At 40.7% G+C, this 21,223-nt stretch overlaps 2 protein-coding genes across 11 annotated transcripts in view; one reads left to right on the top strand and one right to left on the bottom strand.

Moving 5' to 3' along the window:
• Positions 1 to 292: 292 nt before the first annotated feature.
• Positions 293 to 8,560, top strand: ankrd33bb (ankyrin repeat domain 33Bb). Its single transcript, XM_068341027.1, has 5 exons — positions 293 to 1,318; positions 3,267 to 3,396; positions 5,815 to 5,955; positions 6,068 to 6,231; positions 6,352 to 8,560. Exons 1-5 carry the CDS (start codon positions 938 to 940, stop codon positions 7,006 to 7,008), a joined length of 1,473 nt encoding a protein of 490 aa, XP_068197128.1. The 5' UTR covers positions 293 to 937; the 3' UTR covers positions 7,009 to 8,560.
• A 2,643-nt stretch (positions 8,561 to 11,203) lies between these two features.
• Positions 11,204 to 21,223, bottom strand: part of ctnnd2b (catenin (cadherin-associated protein), delta 2b) — a 119,744-nt gene continuing 109,724 nt past the window's right edge. For 6 of the 10 annotated variants that reach the window (XM_068341162.1, XM_068341166.1, XM_068341168.1 and 3 more), the window contains 6 exons: positions 19,174 to 19,426; positions 17,887 to 17,980; positions 17,667 to 17,793; positions 15,531 to 15,659; positions 14,960 to 15,036; positions 11,204 to 13,971 (listed from right to left, as the gene is read on the bottom strand). In XM_068341162.1, coding sequence (XP_068197263.1) covers positions 13,708 to 13,971; positions 14,960 to 15,036; positions 15,531 to 15,659; positions 17,667 to 17,793; positions 17,887 to 17,980; positions 19,174 to 19,426 — 944 coding nt within the window. In that variant the 3' untranslated portion in view covers positions 11,204 to 13,707. The remainder of the gene's footprint in view (positions 13,972 to 14,959; positions 15,037 to 15,530; positions 15,660 to 17,666; positions 17,794 to 17,886; positions 17,981 to 19,173; positions 19,427 to 21,223) is intronic. The other 4 variants (XM_068341164.1, XM_068341167.1, XM_068341172.1 and 1 more) reach the window with 1 other exon arrangement.

Here is a 21,223-nt window from a genome sequence, read left to right as displayed (position 1 = left end):
AAGATTGTCAAAAGTAAGTGACACACTTTCTGTGCTTGTATCATTCAGCGGTCCCCACTGGGGTGGGATACGATAAATCAGCAAGAGGTAATGAGTGACTAAAGGGATTATCATGCGTCACTTCAAGAGAATTATCCCATTGCTGGCCATCACTGGCCTGTTTTGTTTTTTTTTCATGGGGAAACGCAAGATTAGCCGCTCAGCGCTGTCACTAGTAACCGTCACTGTTTCCAACCAGAGTGATTGACTGTCCTTCTGCTCACTAGAGATCAGCTTCAGTGTCTCACCAAGGCCTCAAGAATTCAAGCAAGAGTCGTGGATCTGCTTTCATGATCAATTCACATCAATGGATTTGCAAAAGGTCGTGTGGATTTATTTACTCTTCTGTAATTTATAAATCCAGGATAACGTTGGACTCAAAAGCCTGCATTTATTTAGACATACCACCTGGAGGACTCAAGAGGAAAACTCGTAAATCATTTTGATTTATCATTATTTTCTTCACCAGATCAAGTTTGATCAAACCGTTCTTGATGCCGTTGTTTTGTGGAGTTAAAGGGGCTCCTAACTTCTATAGCCTTTTACATTATATAATCATTCATCCTGAATCAATGAATTACAATGAATAATATATACTCACTACGGGATGATAGATGATTGGGAGCATGGGATTGAACCTCATGTATCCCTTGTGACCCTTATCTCTTGAGAAGCAAAGGAAATGGGCCGATGTCAGTAGCTTGACAAAATGAGACGAAGTACAGCAGCAGGATAGCGGACAACAACCCCTGGGCCTCAACAACCATTTAGCGTTGTGGTTAGGGGCAGGGGAGGGTTTAAATGGTGTTCAAAGAGGAACAACGTGAAGGTTCAAGAGAATGGAGAAGCAGCATGCTGGAGATTTGGTGAGACGGAGGTCAGGAACAGTAAAGTTGCTATGGATACACCTGGCATGTCAATCACAAATGAACATGGGGAGGAGAGTGAGGTGTCTGAGGAGGACCGGGAAGAGGTGATCGAAGTTGATTACACAAGAAACTATTGGGAAGATGAGGACGATATCTACCAGGAGTTTGAGGAGTTGGACTTTGAGGCCCTTTCGGATCATTCAGACACGAGAAGCATTGCGTCTGACGATTCTTTCTATCCCCCGGACAGTTCGGTTGTGTCTTTCATGTGCCGCTCACCGATCTACGACAGCCCAGAGCCCATTTCCTTCTTTAATGCCTGCTGCAACAACAACGTCATCATCGTTAAGATTATGATCAGACAAGGGGTGACCGAAGAGGAGGTGAAAGAGACGGATAGGAACAGAAGAGTAAGTGTTTGGATCATCTATATTTCATTGGAATGCTTCATTTTCGTGCACCTGTGGGTTTTATAAATTGTTTAAACTTACGTAGGAAAACTTGACATTTTGTTTGTACATTTTTGTCCGCTTTCAATTTTCCAATTTTTAACAGGACAAATCTCAAGATCCCATTACAATTTGTCAGGTTTAATGCATATTTTAACCACAAAAGTAAAGCTGAACTAGAAAATATTTAGTTCACATGCCTGTTACACCTCTGTTGAAATAGCCCAATATGGCTTATAAATAAGTAAATAATTTTTTTTTAAAAAGCAAGTCAATGACTGTAAAAACACCTGAGTGTCAAGGAAGTGCACCAACACAAACCATAAAGAAAATCAACTCTCATTATTGTGTTGGTTTTTTTTTTTGCAAGGCCTTCACAAAACAACTAAAATCTTATATTTTCTCCCTAGGATTTACTTAGAAGTTGCTGATGTTCAGTTCCAATGTCTGCTTTGATTAGTTGTGGTTCTGGTGCCAATTGTCTCCACCATTTTTCACCTTGTCCTCCCGAGGGCCCAAAACTTTTGTGCGCTGACTCCAGTCAGCGAGGCCTTCAGCTAGTATTTCTAACAGAGGTAACAGAAAGCAGCAGGTTGGCGTTGACAGGTTGGCAGGTTGACCTGGAAAAAACAGCATCAATCAAAGTGAAGGTATAAACCATTTGTTTTCTGTAATTACTCATTCTTCTCGCACCACAATGAATGCTTATGGGCCGTGTGTGTGTGTGTGTGTGTGTGCAAATACAAATAAAGTAATGAGCTAATGTACATACAGAATACATAATGCAATACCACTAAATTGAAACTCCATATCTAGCAAAATGAACAATAAACATTTTTATGAAGTTTTTTTACGCAGGGTAAAAAAAATGAGTGAGGAGACGAAAGAAGACATTAAACCAGTCCGTGGCGCAAAAAAAGTTGGGAAGAAAGGGGCAATAAGGTCAGATAAAGAGCATCTTGACCCAGAGTGAACTCAGTGACATCAGACTTTGCCATCAGGCCAGAATTGCTGTCTGCAGCTCCTGTTAAACGGAAGGATGTTTAAGGTCAAATTCTAAAGGAGGTTTCAGAGCATTTGGTTAAGCCTCTAGTGGCAGATGGAGGATGTAAACTGCACAGTGTCAGGAAGCAGCTTGCTATCAATGCTCAGCTGTTAGAGGCTTGTCAAGACATTTACCTGAACACTAGGTAAAACGTATGCCAAGCACAAGGAGCAGCCTTCAGCAGCAGGAGAGAAATTTGCTTCAGTCTCTTCAGAACGTGGCAACATAAAACGAAGGAAATGCTGCCATTGAAATTAGCTGGATCAATTCTCTCTTTTTTTTTTTGCAGGGTGTTTAAACATAAAAATTCACAAAAGGATTTGTGAAATGGATGTCACTCTGAACATGCTCCGTTACAACGTGCCTGGAACCCTGACTCTGCAGCACAAACCTTATTTTCTGTGTGAAAACAAACTACGGTTTTCACGATTTTCACCTTCATCAACTTGAATAAACCCAAATTCCCAGTGTGATTACTGTATGTGATCTTCATCTGCATTCCCTATCCATCAGCCACAACCACCACACCAGCTGATCCGATCAAATTTAGCATTTTTTTACAGGCTATTATGCATCAGGCCTTATCCTGATTGCATGTTCATTTTTCAAGTGGGGTTAAAGATTTATAGAAAAAAGTAAAAAAAAAATAAATATAGAAAATAAAATACAATAGCCTTTGTTGTCATGGTATCAAATACTATGTATCAAATACAATGAAATTAGAGATTAAAACAAGGTTAAAATGTTGGTTTGCTTTTTAACTATGGATTTTTTCTATTAGACTTATTGGACTTAATGTACCATCATTATTTTCAGCAAAATTAGTGACGTAATCTAAAAAACACTCTTGTCTTTGTGTTTCAGTCTGGCCTGATCGTGGCATGTTACCATGGTTACGTGGATGTGGTCATTGCCCTCTCTCAGTGCCCGTATCTCGATGTTAACTGGCAGGACAACGAAGGAAACACGGCTCTCATCACTGCAGCACAAGCAGGTCAACAAACGTACCTCCAGTCTGTAGCTGGTCTTGGTTGTTGTCTTGTTTTATTTTAATAACTAAGCTTAAAAAAAGAAGTAGAACAAGATAATTCTAAAATATTATCTTTCTTAATTCTAAGGGATTTTGGAAATGGGGAGAAATAAAACCTGAACATGATCACATAATCACAAAATAATTCCACTTTAAATACAGATGCCTTTTCTTATCAATCCCTTGAGATCACAAGAATCTGTTTCACTCAGTGTCAAACTAAGAGAAGCCTCATAGCTATTAGCAAAAAAAAGTGTTTTAATATTGAGTGACAGAGCATTTTAGGCCAAACACATTCCATGTTGGCATGTTGACATGATTCTGTGGTGATGAGGTCAGTTTATACTCCTGTGGAACCCTTTCAGCTTTTCATTTAAATACCTGAATATAAACTTTTGGCCTTGACTGACAGTTAATACATAAATTGTTAAAGTTGAACAATCTCTCATTTATCTTATATGTCATTCCTTTAAATGTACAAATCTTAATTCCTAGCTCATTCTCCAAAGGTGTAAACTGGTAGTGGAGAGTACTGAGAGCACTGCCGAGGTGCCCTTGAGCAAGACACCGTCCCCTTTATTGCTCATTGGAAATGCCATTCTACCTCTCACCATTAATTATTTGAATGCCCTACAGACCCTTTGTGTGTGTGTGTGTGCCTGTACCATATACATACATGTATACAAAAGAACAAGAGGGGAAACATAATTTCCCCTATGGGGACTTATAAAAGTGTTCTTTAATCATTTAATCTTAATAAGAGGTCTTTTACAAGAAATCGCTTGGATTTGCAGACATTACAAAATACCATGGCGAGTAATTTCATAGTGTCACAGCCACATGTATCAGACATGGTGACCCAGCATCTTATCTGGTAACAATGATGAATGACTTTCTGCGGTCTGAGATGAATAGCTGCAGACTGCTCTTCATTTTCTGCTTCATTAAAAGAAATATCGATCTCCTTTCATGCCAAAGCGCTCTGCAGCTCCGCTGAGTAAAAGGTGTTCAAGACTCGCCCCACGTGACCACGGCAGGGTATTCCAACGAGAACAAAAACTTTCCTCACAGCCTAGAAAAGGTTGAGTGTCTGGACGAGGAGAATTAAACTCAGGTACTTCAGAGGTGAACTCCCATTATTAGCCATTCTCCTCAAACTCCAATTCAACATCTGCATTCAAAGCTCTACAATAGTCTCAATTCAAAGAATTTGTGCAGCACTGAATCTGAACTAACTAGGAGATCAGATGTTTTTCAATCTTCTGGTTCGATGACGAGTGAAAGGGAAATCATGCATGTGGATTAACAGACAGTAATGTTAGCATTTAAGGTGAATTGACTAAGGATGGGGCAGATTATCAGAGGAGACAGACGGGAAGCTTTCGTAGGGACGACAGTCGTGAAACTGCAGAAAATACACAAAAAAGAGCAAATAAGGATAGAAAAATTCTGTTTCACACCATGACACAAATTTACAAATTTAATGTGACAAAAAAATTAATTTGTCTAAGCCACATTAGTGGCTTAGACAAATTAAACCGTCCTCTTTGGTGTCGCTGCAGCATACTGGAAGAAAAGAAAAACTTGAGACATATGGCCATTTCTACATGGCATCATTTGTAAAAAATGTGCAAGAGCGTTGATGGAATATGGGTAATAAATGTGACAATAATATTCATTCAACCATAATTTAAGAATACTGGAATTATAGGAGCCAGAAATTTGAAATTTGTCTTCTGCACCAAATTAAACCAACTCACAGATACAAATCACTTAAATATACCGGCTTTTTCTCGCTTATTCACTAATAATTTAAACCAAAATGTTCAAGAAAATAGAACAAAACTTAAGTCGCCATTATTCATCCAACATCCATGCCAGACCTCAGAAATGTACATCTGAAAGAACAGTCAAAAAAAGATGAATCTAATCACACCTGGGAAGGTGTGATTGGATAAGGTTTATATTAAACCCTACAGATTAATAATATCGTTAAAATTCATATGCCTGTAAAGACAGATGTTCCAATTCTTTGGCAACGTCATATATATTTGAATAATTTCCCAACACTCGCTGCATACCACGAACAGTCCCAGTACCTGCTGTTTCCCATCTTGACACCCATGTTAACAGATGCAACACTCAGCCGACGTGAGCTCACACTCCGCTGCTGCAGCGTGACGTTCCACCCAATTTATTCTGAGTGACGCACTTCACTGCAAAAATAAAGAGTGTGAATGATCTGCTAACGGCCCTGTGGACATCACAGCAGCAGCGTTATATTCAATGTAACAAGTAAAAAACAAATTGTTTGTGAGCTGCAGCGCTCAAGTAAGAGTTCTGGATTCTCGTCTGCAAACCACTGTCTCCTCTGGTCTGCAGGTCACATGATCATCTCAAACTACCTACTCAACTACTTCCCTGGGCTGGACATTGAGAGGAGGAACTGTCATGGTTTCACAGCTTTGATGAAAGCTGCCATGCAAGGCCGGGCTGAGTGCGTCAGAGCGATTATGCTGGCTGGTAACCCGCTAACACTGTTTTTTATAAGATGGTCTGGGTGAATGCAAAGTAGATTTCAGTACGGCTTTATTCCCATAGTTCCTCACAGGATCCTTAACTTCTCTGTTCACAGGTGGAGACATCCAGGCTAAGGACAATGGTCGTAGTATGACATCGAGGGAGTGGGCTCTCTTCACTGGTCGATATGAGACGGCTAACCTGATGCATCAACTCATGTCAAAGCCCTGTGCTGAACAATTCTGTGACTCCTTCCCCATGGAGTGGCCAATGCTGGAGGTGAATGCACAGCTGAATGCACACCTTACTGTTTTTTTAATCCAACTTTGAGAAATTCAGTGAGGAGTCAAGATGTATTGTTGATTTCTTGACACTGTGATGTGTGGTGTTGTTGTTCAGGAGCTGGTGGCCCAGGCTAAAGAACCAAAGTCCTGCTGGAGGCGTTTAATCAACCTCTTCTCATGCTGCCCTTACAGATTTTACATCCACAACAAAGTAAACCCAGTGGATGATGGGGTTCTTGACCACATGGTCCGGATCACCACCAGTATCTCCAGTCCGTTCATTGCTACAGCTTGCCACACTCTGTCTCCAGCAAGCCCGCCATGCATTGGGAAGCGTCGTCATGCTGTGCAGGAGATTGTGAGAAGGCAGCGGATCGCTGAGCTTAAGCGCTTGGGTCCAGACAGACTGAGCAACTACAAGAGATTTTTCCAGAACTCACGGGTCCTCCTAATCCCCAAGGTGAGAGATCGGAGGTCGAGCCTCCAGCTTGGACTGCTGAGCGATGTGGCAGCAGTGTCAACAGTGGCCATAAGACGAGCGAGTCTCCTCCCGCTTGATATGATGAGGAGAAGCAGTGTGAGGCCTGGCATCGTGGTACCCAAAGTCAGGCTTTGTAAAGCCCCTAATCCAACATTTATACCGGAAAAACTCAGACGGAACAAAAACTACAATCAGCTCCAGATCCCAAAGTGGGACTATAAGATGAAGAGGGTAGAGAGGAGGCAGGAGGAGGACAGAAAAAGACTCTTACCTCTGACAAGGAGGAGATGAGAAGAAAGGAGAATCCTTCGCTGTGTAACAGCCCTAGAAAAGTCAACGAAATCGATTGATTCTAAATGTTTAAACATTACTCAAATCACCAAACAAAGTGTTTGGTGATTTGTTTAGCAATGGGAGATGGGAGGCTAACTATTGATTGTCTGATCTACCAAACAATTGGCTCAGTTTCTAGCTCAGCTTGCAGTTCGCATTCGCATTGGAGCCCATCTCAGCTGACTACGGGCGGAAGGCGGGTTATCGCCGGGCCTTGGGAAAATCAAACAACTACTTGTGCTCACACCAACGGACAATTTGGAATGACCAATTCACCTAAGCTGCATATTTCTGGAGGTTGGAGGAAGCCTGAGAGAACTCATACAGACAATGGGAGAACATACAAACTCCGCACAGAAAGGAATCGAACCTGGAACCTTCTAGCTGCGAGACAACAGGGCTACCCATTGCACCACCGAGCCACCCCTTGATTATATTATGTATTTGTCAGATATTCGGCTGTGAATTTAACATCTGCTGACTCCTCAATAGTCAGAATGTTGCCTTTAATGTGTGCCAATAATTTAAAGGGGAGAAGGTAGAGCGCTTACTCTGTTGTTAGCAAAGCAACAAAAATACATCTCCCTTCTTCTGGATGTGTACTTGAGTAAAATTTTGGTGACTGGACTCTGAATCTCACCCCTCCTGTACAATTAGCAAATCAACTGTTGAGTGTTAGATGCAAGGCTTCTTTCAGAACAAATCATGTGATGCGGTGTTTATTATGAGGTAAAAAAAGGTTCATTCTTTGCTTCATAAAGTACACCTGGGTAGTGTTTGGTTTAGCAGCTCCTCACTGAGGAACAGCAAGAACAACAAGGAACCTCTCTTACGGAGAGGTTTTCTCCTTCTACATGTATGACAATTTTAATGACACTGCAAGAGAACAAATGAAGATCAAGTGTTTCTGCAAAACTCCAAGTTAGTGTTTGTATGATAGTCTAAAGCAGAATTTCCTGACTTGGTTGAAAGGGACGAAGCAGAAAAAGGAAAGATTCAGTAAGAACGACAGGGAGAAAACAGCAACAGATGTTCATAAAGACAAGGGCTGAAGAGTAGAGAAAATACAGCTTTACAACATCGCACTGGCTTAAAAAGAAAGACTGCAGGACACACATGACAAAGTGTTGAATGTAATATCCTAAGGGCATTTTCCTGACAAGTTTTGGGAGGACTAGCTGGGGGGATTTTATAGCTTTGTCACAGCCGACTGAATGATAGCTGGCTGCTACATCACAATGCCACAGGAAGGCATGACTGAGCTTACAGGAAGGAGGCCAAGAAGCCTTTTTTACACTGACACGCGCTAGAAGAGGTACTTACCAGTATGTTAAAGACAAAACCGGGAAAAAAAGGAAAGGCAACCTAAAATAAACTTCATATTCCTAGCTAGTGACTTCTGTGCTTCAAATAGTCAAAGATTATCTACTACTTCATGTAGGTTATGTAAGTCTCAGTAAGAATGCAAGTATTTGTGTCTGTGTGAGTGCCTGTGTGTTGGAATTTTGCATTGGAATGGAAGTAATATAAAAAAAAAAACCTTTCAAAGATATTTTACAAAATACAACTGCATTAAATATCTGATTATAAAATGATGTGAAATTCTTCAAAAGATCCTACCCAACACTGGAAACCACTGAGATGCAACAAAAATATAAAAGGACCGTTTAGTTTGTCTGTCTCCGTGTGGCTCCGCGGCGCACTGGCATCACCCCCGGAGTTTCCCCCGCCTCACGCCCCAGGACAGCTGGGATAGGCTCCAGCTCCCTGTGACTCACGAAAGCCGATGAAGCGGTCAGGAAAATGAATGAATGAAGGAATGAATGTACAGTGATACCTCTACTTATGAATGTCTCTACTTACGAAATTTTCTACTTACGAAATTTCTCAGCAGGAAAATATTACCTCTACTTACGAAATAAATTTCGACCTACGTAATGTAAAAACACAGTATCGGCTGATACTTGAATCTCCCACAGGTTCCTGAACGCAACATTCTCATAGCTGCTCTGCCATTGGCTATTACCTATTACGTATCTTCCTGGCATCCCATTGGCTAAGAGGGATGCCAGGAAACAACAAAAGGTACAGAACGATCTGGCACCAAACCAAAGGAGATCAGACTGATTAGGCCTCAGCATAATCAGTCTGATCAGGTAAAGGTGTGGAGACCAGGCTCCGCCCATGAGTTTAGCCCCGCCTCCTGCCACACTTCAGCACAGCAGAGCAACATGACACAAACACCAAACCGTGACACGCTGAACGAAATCTTAATCTGGTAAGACGAAATATCTCACAAGAGAGAAACAAGGAATGACTTCCTTGATTAAATCTGAAGATTTCAGTTTTTGTAGGAGGTCAGAGGGAGACCAGAGTTCTGAATCTTCTTTTCCTTTCAGCTTTTCCCTTCAGGTGTCGCCACAGCGAATCAGTTGCCTCCATCTAACCCTGTCTTCTGCATCCTCTTCTCTCACACCAACTACCTTCATGTCCTCTTTCTCTACATCCATAAACCTCCTCTTTGGTCTTCCTCTAGGCCTCCTGCCTGGCAGTTCAAAACTCAACATCATTCTATCTATATAATCACTATCTCAAGGATCTGAGCTCTGAATCAGTGGGCACATTGTCTACATAAGTTTAAAGCTGTGGTAGAATTCATCACATCAGCCTCCAGCGTGTGCAGAATGCTTTAGGTGTCCTGCAGCTGCCGCTGAGAGATGTTCTGGTCCCTGGAGTGACCCCACGCTTTATTATGTTCTCTAACAGCGTGATGCGTGAAGATCTGACCCAGTGCAAAGTTCTCATCAATAACAACCTACTCCTGTGATGATCTGTCTATAGAGACTAAAATGGCTGCCACCCTGACCCGTGCTGTAGTTTCTCTAGAGACCAGTAGAGGGCAGCCTTAAGACATTGATATACAGTAGTTAAAGTAGGTTAAATACATGACCTTGTACATGTATTTAACCCATGTACAAGGTCATGCAACACACACACACAGCCTGGAAATAGTGGCTGAACCACGAGGGACCTGGTAAAGCTTTCTTCTGTCGTTAGAGACTGTGATTCATTCTATCCAGGATGAATCGTCTAACATTGAACCGTGGATGATTTTGATATGATGTTCGTTGCTGCACACAAGCATCTGATTGGCACTAAAATGAATAGTATTTCATATATTGTACAAAGAAACCGGCATCGATATCACAACCAGTCTCACATTATTCACAAGTGGACAATTTTTCTCAAGGTCGTGTGAGGTTATTTTCTCTGCAGAGGAGATTACGTTTGCATCAGTGTCTCTTTGATGGTTTATTTATTTGTCTGTCTTTTACCATGATTATATATAAATTACTTAATGGGAATGTTGGATGGCATTTGGATATTGGAGAAATTCAGAAGTATTGTATTTAAGTAGGTATTTTATATAAGTATTTTGTATGATTTTCAATTTTTAACCTTGGAAGATACATAAACTATTTAACAGATTGCATACCACTGCGTAGAAAGGCAGAACACATACCTATCTGGTGTATCCAGATGGAAGGACAGAGCCTTGAATTTCTATATACTTCCTTTTAAATGTTACTTATTTATCTACATTTATCTAAATTCCTTGTGAACTCGGTAGATAAGGACAAAGGAGGTCTTTGTCTCAAATATTCACCCTTCCGAGGGTTCTGAATTTCATGTTGTCCAAGGAGCAGAATGTTCTGAAGCACACGTTCAAGGTAAAGAAAGGGAATTAACCTTCTTGCAAATTAATGTTATTCTAATGGTCCTTAATCAGTTTGAGCAGTCCTAAGAAAAATTATTATACAAGAAGAAACGCACAGGTTTTGATAGTGAACTCCTGAACTGCCTCTACATTAAAACTTGGTGGATCAGTTGTTTGAAGGAGGCGTCAGAGAGCCAGCGTTTGAGAATATTCAGCTGTAAAATGTTTTTAGTGGACTGGATGTGGACCACACACCGTCATTCTGCCATATTAATGCTTTTTAAAAAAAGAAAAATGATTAGTTTATGGTTTTCTCTTGCAGTAAATTGTCCAACACCAAAGGACGCCGCTTTCTGCTTGAACTTGAAACACACCAAAAACACACTTATTTGACAACAAAACAGCTCCACAGTCAAAAATTCTTCGATGGTCTGTTTATATTTTTTGGAACAGTTGTAATCTGTTTGAGGCAATAGAAAGATTCACAAGTTTCTTTTCAAAACACGTTTGGTCTAGCAACAAAAAAAGTGACCGTTATATCTCCATACAGATCTTCTGGTCAGATTTTTTTTCTGCCTAAGGATCACAAAGACATACATTACGTTGTCAGTTTCTGAGGCTCACTCACAAATACAGCGTGTCTGCATTTCATCCAGTGTTTCTGAGGGGGACAGTTGCGCTATGAGTTCTTTTTCAAGCATCAGAAGATGACCTCTAGGACTTCTAAACGGCAGTGGGTAGGGAGGGGAACCAGGGTCCGTTGCCACTTTTCTGCAATTAAAATGTTCTGACATTTAAAAAAAAAAAAAAAAAAAAAGACAAATACCCATGTGTCACAAGTTTGATTGATCCAAATTTGGGGTTTCCAAGCACGCTTTTTTTGTTGAATAGTTTAATATGGTCACCTTTAATTTGGTTAGAGCTCAAAATCATCATCAGAAGTTTGTCATAGATGCAAAGGGGAACAAACATTTTGTGCACATTTAAAATACAGACATTATTGGAAATACTCGTCAAAGATGTAGCACCTTTTGTAGACTGCTGCAGTGACAACGAGGATCCCTGGGCCCCGGCCTACTCTATTCCACGTAGCAACAACATTACTACACAAAGTTGACAGTTTAGTGTGTTGACCAGAAAAGAAAATGTGAACAAAATCCCTACGTGTAACTGTTTTTTAATTTCTTTTTTTAACAATCTTTTTTATTTTTCTCATAATGTTGCTGCTATAAGTGACATCCACATCTGCACATAAAAAGTATATATTTATAATTATATAATATATATCCATAATCTATTAACAGCTTTGTCTACCATGAAGTTAGAATTGCCATCCATCTCTCAGAAAAGCTTTTTTTTTTTTTTTTTGTACTTCAAACATTGATTAATTTACAACACAGAAACTAACTTTGTACAGCTTTGGAGGAAGCAATGCTTCGCCTGCTCACAGTCCCTCCCTGGTGTTTTTTTTTTTTTTTGGAGTTTTGTTTGTGGTTTTCTCGACAGCTTTCATCGCAGTAAATCACGGTATAGAAAAACCAAAGCATTTACAAACTGTCATCATTGAAACCGCAAAGATGTTCAGTGGAGAGCTTCAGCTGAACTTCGACCCTTTAACACGCCGAGTGCCAAATCCCCCCCTCAACGCCGCCTCCTTCAGCTAAGGGGGAAGTAATCCTCGTTTGGCATGGTTATATACACCGAAAGCACAGTTCACGCAACAACGGGCTCGTGGGGACATAAAAAAAATATGAGGTTCTAATGTGGGTAGGTAAAAAAAAAATAGTGAGTCTCAAAAAGGCTGATGTTCAATATCAGCAGGGCAGCAGAAGGAGCACCATGACCTACTAGAAGTGATGCTTAAATACCCAATTCCTATCCAGTGTTTCACACTAGCGATGTGTTGACATCCCTCTAAAGCTGTGAAACAAGAGTGCAGATCATCTTGTGTTTTTTGTGTGTTTTTTGTGGGCAAAAGTTTCGTGAAAAATTGAGATTGATCCAACAGAGAAAGGCCTGACATGACAGAAAATAGTGCAATGTACAGTTCACAATGCATCTCTGTAAATGTGCAGTGGACATCAAATCCTACACAACCAGACATGAGAATTTAAAAAGTAGAAACACAACAAAAGAAACTGAAAAAAACAAACAAGAAAAGAATTACAAATGTCAAAATCCAGAAGCGTTCTTCTGCCCAAAGGAGGAAACATCACACTGAAGCCATAGAGAAACAAAAGTGTGTGTGTGTGTGTGTGTGTGTGTGTGTGTGTGTGACACACATCCTACATGTCCTACAGTTCTGCTTGTTGTGCTTCACATTACTAAAAGCCATGTTGCTAAACCACATATTTACAGGTTTCTCTTGGGTCTCCCAAACATTCCATTTGCAATCCAAAACCTTCTGTCCTCCAAAGCGCGGATCCAATCCTTTCTTTCATTGTCCATCATCCTCTCCGTGTATTTCCTGTTTCATCACGTCTGTCCATCCATACAATCTCTCCTCAGGGGCCTTCAGGTGCAGGAGGTCTTTGTCTGCTCAACCCTCTAGCAGAAGTTGATCACAAACTAAACACAATAAGAAAATGTGTCTGTCGGTTTTGTCGGTGGTGTGCATGCACATGCATGGCCGCTGCTCTGGTCCTTCCCTGCTTCATTCTTCCTCTTTCTCTCCTCAATCCGACATCTCTGAAAAGTGAGCAATCTACTAATCTTCTTCTAATACCTCTTTTCCTGCACTCCATCCTCCCCCATTGTTGTTCTGCTTCCAATGATGCTGTTTAGAAACGACAGAGGAGGATGGGGGAGGGAGGGGGAAACTGTCCAATCATCTTCTCTCCACGTTTTAAACTACCCTCTTCGGACCTTTTTAATCCATTATTCATCCTCTCCTCCTCATCCTCCTCCTTCAAATCCTTCACACTCGTGTGCTGCTGCTGTTAGACCCAGGAGTCTGGTGACGCGGGATAGTGGCTGGTTTCATAGTTGAGCTCGCTGTACGGCCGTGAGGCTGAGTAGAAGTCTACGTAATTGCCAGTGGACTTGAGACCCTGCAAATGCATGTTCAGGTCCCCCTGGGGAGGGCGTCCCCCAGCGTGAACTTGGTTTTCGTAGAAGGCCTGGTCCTCGTAGTTGCTGCTGTCAGGTGGGGGAGGGTTTTGGAAGGGAGGGTAAGGCTCTGAGGGAAGGCCTTGAGATGAAACCTGTAAAAAAAAAAAAAAAAATGGAAGAGAAAGATGCTGTATGCAAAACGCAAGAACAGAAGTTATGTATAAGAGTTCTGAAATAACTGTAAAAGATCTAAGTGACAAAATGAGGATATGCATGTAGCTACAGGTCAGAGCCCACATACTGCTAGCTTCGGGGCAATTTAAGTATTCCAAATAGTTCCCTTTGAACAAAAACATTGTTCATAAGCGTTGTGGATTTGAATATGGGTCATATCCTTCCATATGCTTTTTTTACAACACGGGCATGACATCTGCAGAGTGTAAGTATCCAGCATGATGCGTATATACTAATATACTAATAATGTACTTGCACTAAAAGGACTGAACCAGGGGGCCAAAAATCCAATTTTAAGTTTGTAAAATGCGTCACAGACTTGTTTATTTGTCAGTAAAATAATGACTATAAACCAAATTAATGATGTTGCCAATGGAAACGTATTCTCCTACTTTGTGTAAACGTCAGTCATTTTTCTTCAGGTCAGTAATTTTACTAAATGGATTTTTGTCATCTTTAGTGGCCGATGGCCCGGTTCCTTTAGCTATACAAGAATAATTGTCAAGACTTATTTGACTTGATGGGTTTGGAGTTTCCATTACTGTATATTCAAATGACTTCCATATGAAAAGAGACCAGCCAGTTAAGGGGTATGATGGGTAGTCGGGTACTGTATTCTTACTGGTAACAATGTAGAATCAAATATGAGAGCAATAGTTACCTAATAGTGAACTAAGTAGAAGTATATGATGAAGGAAGTCTTAATCCAGGACTTTTTCTACTTCTATTAAATTTTTGCTGATTATTATGCAGTGATTCCTCCAAGATTAGAACCGATAAGCTGATAGACACTGGAGATGCTCAGGGTCAGAGACTACGTAGAGCTGCTGTTGTCTATCAGATATTATTTCCTGACACCTGTGTATATAGTTGTAAACATTGTAATCATAAAGTGTAAAGTTGTACCTGATTATACTTTAGATCATCAGTAGGTGACACATAAGCTCCTCTGTGGAGGGTGGAAGATCCACCAGAGATCTGACCTGCAAAGACAAAACGAGTGTAAAGGTCACGTGAAAGGCAGTTCTCAAACGTTCACTGTCAGTCGTGGTTCACAATAACAATGTAAACCACGCAGAGTTTAGAAATAACAAATAATATATTCTATTAATCGTGCATCAAAATAGTTCACACTATTTATTTTAGTGTGAACTATTCTGCTCCTACAATAATGAAGAACTACTGACGGATCTGGTTGTGTCAACGCCTTTCGAAATTTAATTTAATTAAAAGAAAAAAAAAAACATTTATCATACAGTATGACATCCCTGAAAACAGTAAAAAATAATAGGAGAACTCAAATGCAAAGTTCCTCATTCGCTCTATTTTCTCCAAAATGGTTAACTCTAATATTTGTTAAGTGACACTAACGTGAATTTCACATCAAATTATGCACACACTTATTCAAGCACTGTTGTGATTTCTAGCATTATGGGAGCGGCGTGCTTTTGTGTCACATGGATTTTGTATGTCCCACCTGTCATCGCATCCTTCCGGGATGTGTGTTCACCTTTGTTGCCATGGTAACTAGCATTGCCTGTTGATTCGTAGTCTGTTTTTCTCTCCTTCAATGCCATCATCTCTCTGGGGGAAGCAGGGGCACTTGCTGCACACACACCGGACGCGCACACACATAGGGGAGATACTTTTACACTGTTGAACTCAGCAATGTATCAATGCGTTTTTCCATGAATAAGAAATTCTGACTACTCTGGAATTCTTACTGTTGTCTCGCTGGTCTATATGAGGACACATTTTAGGAACCTCACATCATACGTTTACCTGCCTGAAACCCAGCATTGTCTCAGCTGTCTTCTAACCACCCTGAGTGAAACATTGAGACCTTGGCAGTCATTTGTATTGTGACTGTGGGTATCTAATCTATCTTTCTAAACAGATAAGCATTGAGACATTTCTCTCTTCACTCTATTTGTCCCATTTCTTTCTCTTTGTCTTGCTGCACCTCTATTTAATACACACAGTGGTATCCTGAAGTTTTATACACACACAATGGAAACTGTTTTTTGCATGTGACAATTTTCCACATGAGTTAAAATTAAAAGTTTTGAATGAACCATCTCGCTCACAATTATAAACTTAAAAAAAAAAGTCATATTAATAGAATTAGCTTCCAAAATCATCATTTTTTTCAAGGGTACTTGACATGCATGAATGTCTGGTGTTTGATTTTGAAATGTGGATAGTCACATTAAATTGGTTTGAATTTCGTCAAACTAACAGGTACAGAATGAAAGACATCCCCATTATAGATTTTTCAATCATACCAGTTATCCAGTGTCATGACATATGATGGAAATAATACAATATCTTTGACAATAATCAGACATATGATTTGTTATGTAACACAATGAGCTGCATACAATAAAGTGGACCTTATTTTTACACCTAATTGTGGTTTTATCTCATGGATTGATCAAATATTGCCTTCTTAACACTCTGGACCAATTGCAATGTTACTTAGCTGCCATGGAGAATTTAAAAGTATTTTTCCTTGTTCAGACAGTCATCACTCTGATGCACATTTATGTTAAAGCTACAGCAGCGCAGAGGAAAAATAATGGACATCGTATTTTCCTTACTAGGAACAATTTAATTATGTACCCATTCATTATCATCTCTCGTACACACGTTAAAACAGATCCAGACACGAGGCTGTATTAGACATTGAGGAGATTTCTTGTAATAGGAGACGGGCACTCATAAAGCGATACCTCTGCCAACGCTCCACTCAGTATGTTGTGCAAATCTGAAACTACTTAGCTCACACTCAATATTACTGAATTGTTCTATGAAGTGTAGAGCTGATAATTTTATTTTAATATCTCTGGTAGTGTTTATTGCAGATGAATCACATTTGGTTGTATAAAATCAGTAATAGTTGCATGATATGTACCTATTTCTGTTTCCACAACCAAAACTTGGTTTGACAAAAATAGTTACACGATTATGGTGTAACTAGAGTTTCACAGGTTGTTCAATGAAACCATAGTGGCTGAGTCTTACCATAATGGCTGATTCCCAAAAGAAGATGAGTAACCAAGTTTTAAAACCGCTGTAGGTGTCAGACATGACAACGAAAAAGCATTTCTTGCACGGTATATTAACAAACTTCCATACAAAAAACCCCCAAAACCAAATGGGAATTGTTTTTCTTTCTGTACAATGCAAGAAATATTACAAATTCCATGTTTGAAAGTGGCTGTTTTTGTTTGTTTCTGATTCATAAATGAAGCATTTGATCATATTTCACACACGCATGCTCATGATAATTAGGGTTGGTTTGTCTTTTGTTATCTAAAGTTTAAATGGACCATGGTAGTGACAGTTCCAGGAGCTTTAAGACCCAGTCCAAAGTGAAGATACTATTGGTCACATATTTTAGTTTACTGAATTCTTAGAAATGCCACAACAGTCAACCCTAACCTTGGTAATGTTTTTCAAGGGTAATGGTGACAGGATTTCCCTTGACAGCAGAATCATTCATCAGGAGCTACTTCAGCTCTATTGGAGGCGTTTGTTTGACAGGAGAGGCGGAAAGAGTGTTGGAGAACAAGAGGGAGGAAACAGAAGAGTGGGTTTGGTTTTTACTCACCTGATCGATTGTTGGGGGAGGTTCGTACGGGAGAGACGGACGGAGTGCGTGAGGAGGAATAAGGTCGCTGTCTGTCCCTTTCTATCGTGGAGGAGGAGCCCACAAAATGGTACTGGGAGTAACCGTCCTGAGGAAGAGGAGATAATGGGAATACATTTGTGTTGTACGGTCAAACGCTGTTTGAATGTTGATGAAACACATCCGGTCTTGCTAACTGTACCTTTTTGTAGAGGCTGCGGAGGTCTCGGTATTGCCACATGCTGTTCAGAACTTGAGACGCTGCCTTCATTACTTTGGGACTATGTCTAGGAATTCAACAGAGAAAAACACACATGCAGTATAAAGCTGGACTGTCCTGTTGGGAGCTGGTGGGAGATATAAACCACATCACGAGGCAGAATCCTGAAGCCAAAGACGTAAAACAAAGACACTAAGCCGGTGTATAAAGAATCTCCTCATGCTTTAAAGATTAATGACCGACCTGAGCTGCTTGAGTGATTGACTGATTCATTGATTGGTGATATTTCTCTCTGCATCTTTCAGGATTTGACTTGGCTGACAAATGGCTGTAATTTGACCATATGGCCTTATCAGCTTTTGGAAATTAAAGTTGATTCCTTCCTGTCCTTTGAGTTAATGCAACTGTGTTGGATTCTGGCATTTGATGTCCCACTGTCACAACAGAGGCGATTCCTCCTAAGACTGCAAGAAAAGATCAGTTTCCTCTAAAATGTCAAACAATTAAATGGTCAATTGCACTGTTTTATTGACTGCAAATGCTTTAGAATATTTTCATCTTGAAGACTACTTTGCTCAGAATCAGATATCTGTCACAATTCAACTGTTTTCTTTTAACTTCTCGTACATTCCCGTAGCATCAGTGCATTTTCCCGTGGAAGTCGAACATCTGTTCACTTCAACAGAACTTTTTTTTTTCATTGCCTGGAAATAAACAGTCAATGGATAAATGCCATGATTTTGTCCCGCCTCCGGATGCTCATTATCTCTAGGGGTGAATGGAGCAGTGGGCTGGCCTTGGCTGACCTGGACACCCAGCTTCTGCATGATGATTGGACGATCATGATGTTCAAAACTCAATCAAACCACGGCAGCATCCTCCTCAGCAAATATCTCTTCCACTGTCTGTCTCACTCTTCTACTTCCTGTTAGCCCACCCCCTGGACGCCGCTAGCCCGTAAACTCCTAGAGATTAGCCACATCATTGTTTAAACTGCAGGTCGTAACGGCTTATAATCCGGAATTTACGGTACTAAACAAACCAGTGATGCAGCTGTGATTCCTGTTTCGTCTTCTCCTGACTACCGCACTCCTTATTCCAATTTGACATAGTAATGGTAAATCACTCTATTCTTCGTAATGAGTTTGTACCAGGTTAAATCATTTCTAGTATTACAACATCGACATTTATCAAACAATAAAATCAGGCCCTATTAAAAAGTCTTCTCCCCTCTGCTCTCGGATGGTGTCGTGTCTCCATTCGGCTTACTTGTCCCCTTTGCTGCGGGCGATGCCGATGAGCTTCTCGATACCGCCGGCGTCCCTCAGGGCCTTGGTGTTCTCCATGTTTTTGGTGATGACCTCATGCAATGCACAGCAGATAGCTGTGATTGTGTCATCTGACATGGTCTTCCCCACCAGGGCGCTGGGGTTTCCTCCTCCTCCTCCGCTCCCACTGGTGCTGTTGTTGTTGTTGCTGCCTCCGGGCAAACGATGCACCAGGTCCCTCATGGCATATTTACCTGAAGCAGTGAAAAAAAAGAGCAACAGAGGGAGTTGGAGAAATGTTGGGAATAAAATTGTAGACAAAATAGATCCATTAAAGTCCAACAGTTCCTTTTCAATTCATTCAAACTTTCATAGTAAAAGATTTGTACCATCACAACAGGTGCATCAAACAATCTCTTCAAGAAAAGCAGTTTGAATAACTGAATTATTCATTCCTTGTTTGACGGTCAATCCCTCTACAAAGATTCATCATCAACATCTGTTTGGCAGCTTATGCATGAAAGACAAAAACAATTTCAAAAAGCTGTGTTTAGCAATGATAAAGAAAGAAATGAAACATTCCGATAGCTCTCGCAAAAACTATTGTGAGGCAGTACATATAGACACGGAATGACAAAAGTGTTAAATGTCGTGTCATCCATCGGTTTATTAAAGAACCAAAAAACATCATGTTAAAAAAAAACTCTTATTTTGGTGTTGATGGAGCGTTCATCCCCTCATCAGTCCTCAAACTGATCATCTCTGCTCCACCAAACGCTCCACAGCTGAAGCTCACAGCGCTGACCGGGAAAATTCCTAGAGGGCTGTCATGCTGACACGCTCACGTAATCTAACACCAGTTGACTACATTTCCCATGACACCCTAGGTCCGCTGTCGAACAATCTTGTCCAATCTGCCCTCTAGCCCCTTGTTCTGAGTGAGTCACCACCCTAGGGTGATGGGAGAGGGATTGGGGGGCACACAAGCATTCTATTGGCTGATGGCATCCGGACGTGCGCTCCGTTCCGTGAGTCGCGGACTTACATGAGACGCAAAAGTGCTTTAAACAGTCTATAAGAGTGTGATAAAAGGTAACACAGATAGAGGGGGGTTTAGTATCAGTATGGGGAGGGTTCATAAACATTTAAATTGCCGCGAATAATAAGATTAATAGTTTGTCGCTCTATCGCGGAATTTGTTAATCGCGTGTGGTTCCTGGAACGCATTAACCTCGAGGAACAAGGGGGCACTGTATGTGTTTTTTTTCCTGATTTAGCAATGATGTCAATGATTAATCATGCACATTTATTGGCTATTGCCATATAATTGCAGTTTTGGCTATATCGACAAGTGCATTGATGGTCTGAAGCTAGTGTGCAGCATTGCAGCGATGACACTAGTTATCTCACAGGGAGCCTGTTTGTGCAGACACTATTGACTACTGCTAAGAGCTCTGAGGAAACAACAAGACAATATGTTGTCTCTCCAATGTTATTTCAACACTATCATCATGTTAACACCACACAAGCAATGGCAGGACATTGTGTCCCATCATAATATACATGGCCCATGGCTGTGGGATGAAAGTCTGGTGTTGCAGCCTACACATACTGCACACATGACTGGTTTGTATGCTAAAAGAGGACACACACACACACACACACACACACACACACACACACACACACAGACACACACACGCAAATCTGAGAGCCTCAAGCATCAGACAAAGCAGAAAAAGGCAGGAGGTTGTTGCTATGGAGACCAGCAGAAACGTGGAGTTTATTACCGACATCACTCCAAAGGAAAAACAAGCATCAGTCAGTCAGAGCAGTGTTACTATTTACTTACAGAATGGGGGGGGACACTAAATAACACTGAGGCCTATTTCTCTTCTATTTGAATGATACACAATTTCACTGCCAGTCAGGCACCCCAACAAATAAAAAGCAACAGGAAAATAAAAATTTGCAACTCCTTTTCAAAAGAATTTTCAGCTACAGACTTCTACTGAAACATATATCACATTTATTGTAACTGAAGGGACTAA

This window comes from Antennarius striatus, chromosome 18 (assembly GCF_040054535.1).
Source record: "Antennarius striatus isolate MH-2024 chromosome 18, ASM4005453v1, whole genome shotgun sequence".
In the NCBI taxonomy this organism is placed as follows: domain Eukaryota; kingdom Metazoa; phylum Chordata; class Actinopteri; order Lophiiformes; family Antennariidae; genus Antennarius; species Antennarius striatus.
This window is presented reverse-complemented; position numbering and strand designations above follow the sequence as displayed.

Excerpts from the sequence above, each read along its gene's own strand:
- ankrd33bb (XM_068341027.1), top strand. The coding sequence starts at position 938 with ATGGATACACCTGGCATGTCAATCACAAATGAACATGGGGAGGAGAGT. Across the intron at positions 3,397-5,814 it reads CATCACTGCAGCACAAGCAG|GTCACATGATCATCTCAAAC; the intron begins GTCAACAAACGT and ends TCTGGTCTGCAG. Across the intron at positions 6,232-6,351 it reads TGGAGTGGCCAATGCTGGAG|GAGCTGGTGGCCCAGGCTAA; the intron begins GTGAATGCACAG and ends GTTGTTGTTCAG.